Here is a 9,349-nt window from a genome sequence, read left to right as displayed (position 1 = left end):
ATGCACAACAAACAAAAAAAAAAGGCTCAAACACACACTTTAGCACAGAGACATTTCAAGGGGATAGAATTACCTGGTGTCAGTACAACTCAGCGACATGATTTTAGATATACTGCATACCTTAAAAGCCATGTTGCAGCAAAAACCCACAGAGAGAAGCTGTGCACCAATTTAAAACTTTTGACACATAACATTAATTTGGTGTGGCTTTCCACCTGATCTGAATTTTGAATACTCTCCATCATAAACATTAACACAACTGCCTTTTTGTCATATTAGGAATAGCCAAAGCACAGCCATTTCTCTAATGTGCAGAGAAACTGATACACTTTTATCATTAGCGTGGCCTTAAAACTTGATGGTTTCCAGCAACAACCAGTAGGTTGGTGTAACATTTTGATCAAGGCAGTCTCTGGAACATGATCCTGATCTTTTCATGACACTTTAAGCTCTATACTGGTCTTACTAGCTTAGCAGACACATATTTGAATCATTCTTTTTCTGTAACTTACTTTTTAGTAGTTCCTGTAAAAGCATTACAAGCAGCTACACGTTGCCTATTTGCAATATGAATTAATGGCATACTACATTTAGTCCATTTATTTTCTGGTACTAAGAAAGATTCAGATTCAGGCTGAGATATCCTGACTTTTTGTTCCAAGAATGGGGCAAACTCCCAAAACAATGAATCCTACATTTTCCATAATGCAACTCAATAGCATCTTTTCCTTAGACCCTCCATGCTTGGTAAGTACCCATATTTTTCAATGGCCCCTAGTTTGTAACAAATGGTTACCCCTAATGACGAATAAACTCATCTTTATGTGTGAAATCAAAAAACTTTGACCTTAAAACAAAAGCGAGACAACAGGATGAATCTTACTTAGTGAATTAGTGGAATGATGGAATCACATCTTTATTAACTTTTATCTGTACAGAAAAAAAAACAAACATAATCAGTCACCAGATCATGCAAAGCAGTATCGCGTTACAAATAAAAACACAATACAAAACAAACAATATATACTCTACCATAAATATGGAGCCTCCAAAACATCTATCAATCAATATATTACAAAAAATAAACTCCTGAGATGACACGTACTTACATACAAATACAATATGCTATAATTTACTTGCAACATAGTACTGGAAATGGATAAGTAGACAGGTTGATATGTGGTTCTAAAGTGTTTTTCTTTTCTTTTTCCACATATGAACTTGAAATGCAGCAGCAACTCAATTGAAAATGACCAGTCAAGGTACTGGGTTCATTCCAGGTTGCCTTAAATTTAGTCCCACCCACAAACAGGGTTAAACACAGAAACCAACAGTTTAACATGGACTATTAATCTGAAAGCCAGCATCTGACTGCAGTAAAAAGCAACCTGGAAAGTCGCGACTGAAAGGAATCTTAAAGGGAATGTAAGAGTAAGGTATTTAACAGATACACAGGTCCTGTATGATCATATTTATATTGATAATGTGACAGCGCTCAACAGGCATGTTGAGGTGTTATTGCACTACTGTCTCAATGTCTTTTCATGAGAATAATCAACACATTACAAGACCGTTGATAGATCTACACAGAGGTGAAACAAGAAATCACCAGTCACAGCTACAGACATTAGTCTTTTTTACCCTTTGAAATGCATTCAGTTACTTTTTAGCATTGCTTTATTCAGTCTGGTAAGCAATAGGGCCAATCCCAATGCTCCCAAAACTACAACAGTTGCAATCGATCTTGCCCTCAATAGTTTACGTAATTAAAGACTTGAAGTAAATGAAAACATTTCGAGTTGTAATCGACCCAGGTTTGCACAGCTAACAAATGTAGCTGTGAATTGAAAACATGTTCACAATAAGGCTACAACATCTAGAGAGAGAGAGAGAGAGAGAGAGAGAGAGAGAGAGAGAGAGAGAGAGAGAGAAAGGCAACGAAGGGCAAAACTCAACACTGATAGAGCTCCCTTCTCCAAAAGTCTTACTGAGCCACTTGGAGGAGCCATGCATAACAATTGAACACGGATGAACATACACATATTTCCAACTCCCTCACACGACAATGAACTTCAAGGCTTGTTGACAAAAAAAAGGGAAAGCAATGACGAGCCCAGTAGTCAGTAGCCAAGGACCAGAGACACATTGGCTGGATTTACACAGCAACAAATCCTTTATGACAAAATTTCACTTACTGACTAAAATTGATTCACTGTGGGTCAAACCATCAAATATCAAATATCAGATTTGTTTTTTTAAATACTGTATGTATGAATCCAGCCACTGAATGAAAGAGTTATGTCACTGACAAAAACTAATTGAAAAGTGCTACTGGATTATTATTTTTTTCATTGGCTTATATCCCTTTATAGTTACATATGTTTTTATTTATATACTGTATATATATGTATATATATATGTGTATGTATAAATATATATACTGTATGTACATTCTATCTGTAGTCTTTAAATATTCTACTTTTTATAGTTCCTTAAAGTGTGCTCTGGGAAAAATAAATATTTTGTTATTCTATTCTGTTCTACTCTACTCTAGTATATATCAATGACATAACTCCTTCAGTCCATTTATTCTGGCACAGCATCCTTCACTGAATGTCCTACCCAGCAGGCCTCACTGTTACTCACACAGAGAAGCTGAAAGTGGAGGAGGATTAGTGACCGGGATGGAGGGAATACAGTACAGTTAACACACATTGTTTAATCTCAGACTGGTTCACATTTAATGTCAATCAAGTCATCACTGGCCAACGGCAAAAGGGGTGGTGGGCAGAATCGATAAATGGCTGACTACGGTTCGGCTATGTCTAGTCAGAGAAAAGGCTGGCGAAGGACTTTCGGAGGTTGCGAATGGTCTCTGCCTTCACCTCGTCTTGGCCGTCACCTCCAGTGCTTGAGACCCCGCGGAAGAAAGAGGAGTCGCTGAAGGCGCTGAAGGCATTGGTCAGGGACTGGGACTTACTGGGAAGGCAGGAGGAAGGAAAAAGAGAGGGGAGAGAGCAAGTGAGCGAGGAGAGAGGGAAGTGGGAAATGAAGGGATGCAGGAGGATGATTGTGTGAATGTGAATAGAGTAAGTTAGGCAGTAAGGATGGAAGACAAACAGGGAAATGTGTAAGAGGGCCAAAAAGTCACAAACACAATATTTATACATATAATTGTATTGTACATTGTATTTGTAGATTGTTTATACACAGTTTATACATGCTAAATAGGGAGGGTTACAATAAAGTGTTAATTTGATAATTTCAGCATGTTACCACTTGGACTGACACAATAAAAGACACTTTCAAATTGTATTGATAATTTTAGTGTTGCAAATGATTGGAATTACATATATTGTTGTTCTACAGAAGAATGGATTTAGATATTTGATTATGTATCCTAAACACAAAGTATGGCCCACTGTAACGCATGTCTTTGCATTAGCAACAGTGTGTTGATAAGACGACCCTTACTTCAGCAGAGGATGGGCCTTTTGCTGGGATCCTGGCTGTTCTTCCACAGGGGCTTCTGCCTCAGCGGGGGCCGCGGCAGCTTCAGCTGGGTCAGGCTCAGGGTTTTGGGAAGGAGAGGCCGGTTTGGCCTGGGGCTTTGCCTTAGCTGGAGACTGGACATTAGGCGGGGACTGGCTGGCTCTGGCTGGGGACTGAACCTGTGCTGGGGCAGGGGTTGAGGCATTATCTGAGGCCTGAGTGGGTGCTGGGGCTTGGGCAGCGGGCTGGGGTTTAGGTGAAGTCTTGGGTGGCGGCGGGGTTTGCGGCTTTGGCTGGAGCTGCGGCTTTGAATTCCTGCGTAATGGAGGGATGGGCTTTGCAGGTGGTGCGGGTTTGGGGGGCAGCTCTTTTGGTTTGCCAGGAGCTGGAGATGGGGAGCCCTGGGGCTGGGGCTTGGGCTGCTCTGTGGTAGGAGCTGAGGCTGAGGCCGGGGCTGGGGCCTCCACGGCTGCTGCAGCTACTTTGGTTGGGGGAGAGCCTGGAGCTACTGCAGCTGCTGCTGGAACTGGGGATGATGGTGAAGCTTTGGCTGGGGCTGGGATGGAAGCAGAATCTGGGGCTGACTTTGCGAGGGATGGGGCTCTCGTCATTGGGGGAGGCCTTGGCACTGGAGGCTTTGTGACGGAGGTGGCCCTCTGGACTGGGCTCTTCTGTGCCTGAGATGGTTTCTGTGCTGGACCTGGGCCTGGTTTCTGGGCCTGGTTGGTCTTTGGTAACGGCTCAGATGCTCTCTTAGCTGACTCTGATGATGTCTCACTCTGTGATTTCACTGGTGCACCTAAAAGATTAAAATATAATTATATTAGATTATAGTTATATGGCTATATGACACATACAGGCAGCAAACAATAAAAGCAAAAAGGGGGAGGAGTAAAGGAAATAAATAAGCATAATTATTTCTTAGATCTAGGATGTGTTGTTTTAGTGCAGCAGTTAGAAAACCAGGCGCCTGTAACACACCAAAGCAGAACATGATACAGATAATGAGCTTGAGTCTTGACATGCCCATTGACATAATGACCTCTCACACATCCATAGAAACCCTAACCAACTCATATGTCAAGAACAGACTGGGGCAAATCAGGCTCTGAGTGTTGGGACTGCATTTACCAGCAGGGGGCGGCAGATCAACGGTTAAGAGAAGCTAGCCTGTCATGCCAAGTGTTGGTTGCTTTTATGCACAACAACTTATGTGACCGTTTGGAGGTAGTGCGGTGAAAAAGAGGGAGGAAAGGAAAGAGTCGGAGATGAGAATGAAATAAAGTGAACAACAAAAGGGAAGATGACACAACCAAGAAAGGATACTGGCATCAAACAACTCAGTGAGCCAAACATGCAGCAAAGCAATCTATCATGCAGCACAAAAGAAACAAATGATTATGCATGCCGAGTAGGAAGTGACTGGGCAGGGATGAGTTTCCAATGGCGGATAATTCACTTTCCAGGATGCAAGATTAAAGCTGGGAAGGTAAATTATATGCTAAAATGTCTATAAAAAGGTTTCTTAGAAGATAGCTTGGAAAATGTATATTCATTTGGGTTTACTGTATACATTTAGATTTAGAGTTTAATGACATATACATGATTACATGATATGACCACAACAAAACCTTCATGAAAATTCATCCCAGACATTCTCAGAGAGTCATTACTGTAAGGCAGCTACAGTAAATGGCTACAAGTCTTACGTTTTACGAGTTTGTCAAAGCATCCCAATGGTGGCTTGGGACTCACAACGCATAAAAACCAAAGAAAATACCATTTGTACAAACATAATTTGTAAAGGATGACACAATAACAATTTGCTTGGATACAAACCTTAAATTACTCATTCTTTTGAATTATATTTGCTTATTTATAGACTTTATAATCATACAATATATGTGTTGAGTGCTGTTAGATTGGATTTGGTCACATTTGGATTTGGACTTCTTTATCTAAAGAGGCAGATCAGTCAGTAAAGCCTTTATCGTGTGTGTGTGTGCACTAAACTACATTTCTTAATGTCAATCAGTAAAGATTGAGACAGAGGAGAAAAGACCAAATATTTGTAGCCAGATGGTGTATGAAGATCAAATTTCAGTAAATCAGGGATCTGGATCCAAGCAAATTAGGAAATGAACATGCAGACAAAGAAAAATATGCTTATTTTCTTTAAAACTCTTCATTTATCACATAAGCAGGTTTAATTATTGCCAAGAAAGAAAAAAATATGTATTGTGTACCGTATAAAGCCAACTTGTCTTGTCTCAGGTATTATAACACAGAACAATGGAGGTTAATTTACAACCAAAGACAACTCTCAGCAGTTAGACACATAACATTCCGGTCTTTGAAAGGGGGCTTTGTTGCTTGACAGAAGGAAACATCTATCTGGTGTATACCATAAACTGATTTGCACCATAACAATGTACAACATTTAAAAGTAAAAATAAAAAAAAGACCGAAAAAGGCAAGCATTAATAACTAAGACAAAAACTGAGCTGACCAGAACGTGCACAGTGATCATGAGTAGTTTAAAAAGTGACCTTCCTTTCCATATAAGAGTGAACTCAAAATACACAGAGCATGTGTGCATAAATATGCTTGTCTGCCACTGTGCAATCATGTTCACAGTGGATTATTATTTTTGAACAGCAATGTTGTTAATGTAAAATTCAAACGAATGAATCCAATTTGCACATCTTAACATCTCCACACTGTTGGCACGTTCATATCTAACAATTTCTGTAAAAGCTAAACAGCTGCCATTCCTAAAACAACCAGCACAAACATATTAGGCACGATATGAAAAACCGGCATTTGCCACATCCACGCAAAATGAGAAAAAAGGAATTAAAGATAATGAACAACCATGCAAACTTGCGCACATTAACAGTACAATAATAATGGCTTTGCTAATTTACCATGTTATATGCTGTTTTACCACTGCTTTTAGCGGGCACATTTAGTTTTAACACATCGGCCCTGAGCACAAACATCACCCCACTAACACACATTATGGCTGCAATTAAACTGAACAGGCTGCCTAAATGCACTGTACTGTACATTTGCTTCAAGACATGAGTTAAACAAAGACAAGGCCGTAGCTCAAACAGACAGCGGTATTTTTCTTTTCTTGGACACTGTTACCTTCAAGGAACAGTGAGAAGGATGCAGATAAAATACAAACTGCTCTTACTCTTAAAGGAATATGACATTTTGGGACATTCACATGCATTTTCTTGCCAATAATTACAGATGAGAAGATTGATACCACTCTCTCATCTGTATGGTAAATACAGCACAGTTGGCTTAGCTTAGCACAAAGACTGGAAACAGGGGGGAAACAGCTAGCCTGCCTTTGTCAAGGGTAACAAAATCCACCTACCAGCCCCTCTAATTAAAAGGTTCTATATCTAGTGAAATCTTGGATACTGGATACATCATTTAAGAAAAACCTCTTAAGAGGTCTGAGAGTGAACTGTCCCACAACTGATTCAGAGAGTGTTTCCTAGACATGCTTTGGCCCTACAGTGGCAGCACTTGTATTAGATTGTAGAACAGTGTTCAGACAACCTTGAGGATGAGGGGGCTGAACCGACGTCCTGCTTGGATCTGCAAGTCCTTCCTTAAGGGCAGCACTCTAAGAGAGAGAGAGAGTGAGGGGGCGGGAGAAAGACAGAAAGAAAAAGAAGAGAGAGAGTAAGAAAGAAAGGCAAACATGGTTAAGCGGCTTCTGGTAAAGAATCAGCAGTGAACTGTGAAGGGCTACAATCAAGTGATTTTCCTGCAGACCTTGTAATGTCTTGGATTTCTGAACCTGCCTCTCCTAATGCTCACAATAAGCAAACATTTTATGAACATGGGTCATTGTAGCTATTTATTTTTGGTCATCCATCACAAATGCACTGGTTTCATTTCATACAGCCTCTACCTGTTGGGGCTGCACAGTAGTTGGCTTCTGGCCTTGAGGGGAGCGAGCAGGTGAGCGGGAAGCGCTAGACGACCTGGTGGCCAATGCTTGGCTCATCTTAGCCAGCACCACCTCTGAGATGAGCTGGCGGTCCTCAGCCTGGTGATCACCAATCAGCTGCATAGATGAACCCACAACCTGGACAAAGTAGGCCACAGACAATGTATCAGAAAATGTGTGATCAGGACAGACAAAGGTTAGACGCCACTGTGGTCAACACTTAATGTGTGGTAATAGCTCTCTGGTGTGCTTGTAGGATTGTAACGTCTTCTCCCAGATAGACCATTTGTGTAGAATTAGTTTAGATGTGATGTTTTATGGTCAGAATGGTTTTGGTTTATATGTTTCAACTTTTTATGGATACTGTCAGAAAGGTTTTGTTTTAAAATGCATAATATGATTAACTCTGTATGGTAATATATGGTCATTTGGCATATTACATTTTTGTCATTTTCAGTAACCCAAATGCTTTATCACTGTCTACTGCTAAATAAGACAGAAGATAATATGATGTCAACATCCATGTAAATGGATATCCACTCAACAATTTTACATCTGCATCATTATGAAAACTTAAACACTTTTCCAGTGGAGATGACCCATGGGGAGACATGTTTTCCACTTAAATATCTAATCTACGGTACTTTCCACCAAACCAGCAAGCAAAACCTTATTTATATAGCTCATTCCATTCCAGGTGGAAGCACAACGTGTGAGCAATGACAAACACTATGTGGATAATGTAAAAATGAAACATTAGACATAAGTAAACACAATTAAAACACATACATAATATATGAGTTAAAACCACTGAGTAGAAATAGAAATGTAATAATAAAGATTAGCAACAGAACTGAATATTTAATTCTGACAGTCAGCCTACTTCAAAGTGTAAGTGGGATGTTTAGATCATTGCTTGGATACCACAGTGGCCGGGTGTGGGTGTGATTGTGGCTCCTGTATCATCAGCCTCAGACTGTCTCATTAGGATTTGTAATCATAATTGTCTAAACATGCCTCACTTTCCCACTAAAAGACTTCCTTGAGTTTCTGGTTCCTGCCAGTCTTCTGATGTCCTCAGCTACCTGTCTCACCTGTTTACTCTGTATAAACATGTCTGCTGTCCTGCCTCAATTTTGACTGCCAGCCCATGACCAACTGTGAGCTTGTTTATTGACTTTCAAACATAGCAAAGTGTCTTTAACCATATGTGCAGTATCACTGTCTACATTTGGGTCCAGCTCCTCCTTGCAAGCTGCCAGAATTTTGGCAAAATTTGACCCAGCTGACCCAGCTTTTCCCATGGATGAGGGGGCTGAGTTGACCCACACCATTGAGTGGCTCTGTACTTACTGCCAAAATGCATCGAGATAGAAGCAGCTCTCTCTATAGCACTCAATCTCATGTCCTACAAACCCTGGGTTGCTCCTGAGTACAAAGTCTTTGTTAGCCCGACTGAGCCCATGTGTGAAATCCTAAGAAATCACAGCAAGCAAGTGAGTGGGCACGCTGATAACGTTTCTATCATCCTAGTCTAAGCATAGACGTGAAACTCTGTCTGAGCCTGATCTTGTCTCTTTACGTGAACCTTAACCCGTCTGTCTACATTTTTTAGCTGTCATTGCATACCAGCTCCATGTTACCACCTTGGGCAATGAGCTTGGTTGTCCACCCTATGACCTGCCTCTTCAGATTTAACTCTACCAGCTGTGTCACAGTGCGTTTGGGTCCTGCTTTTTGTTGCCTCAGGCTGGACCTGTAATAGTTGGGTAGAACATAACCTACTAAGCAGTATTTAGCAATTTTCCATACTGAGACGTAACCACTTGACTTTTAAGCAATTACAGCAAAGCACATTCCTACATTAATGTGCTATTCAGA

The 9,349-nt window shown here is 40.6% G+C and overlaps 1 protein-coding gene across 1 annotated transcript in view; it reads right to left on the bottom strand.

The window, feature by feature from the left end:
• Window positions 1-2,497: 2,497 nt before the first annotated feature.
• Window positions 2,498-9,349, bottom strand: part of syn2b (synapsin IIb) — an 82,459-nt gene continuing 75,607 nt past the window's right edge. The window contains exons 11-14 of the mRNA XM_028576796.1: window positions 7,430-7,606; window positions 7,072-7,138; window positions 3,475-4,291; window positions 2,498-2,979 (exon numbers count right to left, since the gene is read on the bottom strand). Of these exons, the coding sequence (XP_028432597.1) occupies window positions 2,826-2,979; window positions 3,475-4,291; window positions 7,072-7,138; window positions 7,430-7,606 (1,215 nt within the window). The 3' untranslated portion in view covers window positions 2,498-2,825. The remainder of the gene's footprint in view (window positions 2,980-3,474; window positions 4,292-7,071; window positions 7,139-7,429; window positions 7,607-9,349) is intronic.

The sequence above is a fragment of the Perca flavescens genome, chromosome 4, assembly GCF_004354835.1.
Source record: "Perca flavescens isolate YP-PL-M2 chromosome 4, PFLA_1.0, whole genome shotgun sequence".
Lineage (NCBI taxonomy): Eukaryota > Metazoa > Chordata > Actinopteri > Perciformes > Percidae > Perca > Perca flavescens.
The sequence above is the reverse complement of the archived record's forward strand: the minus strand, read 5'-3'. Positions and strand labels throughout refer to the sequence as shown.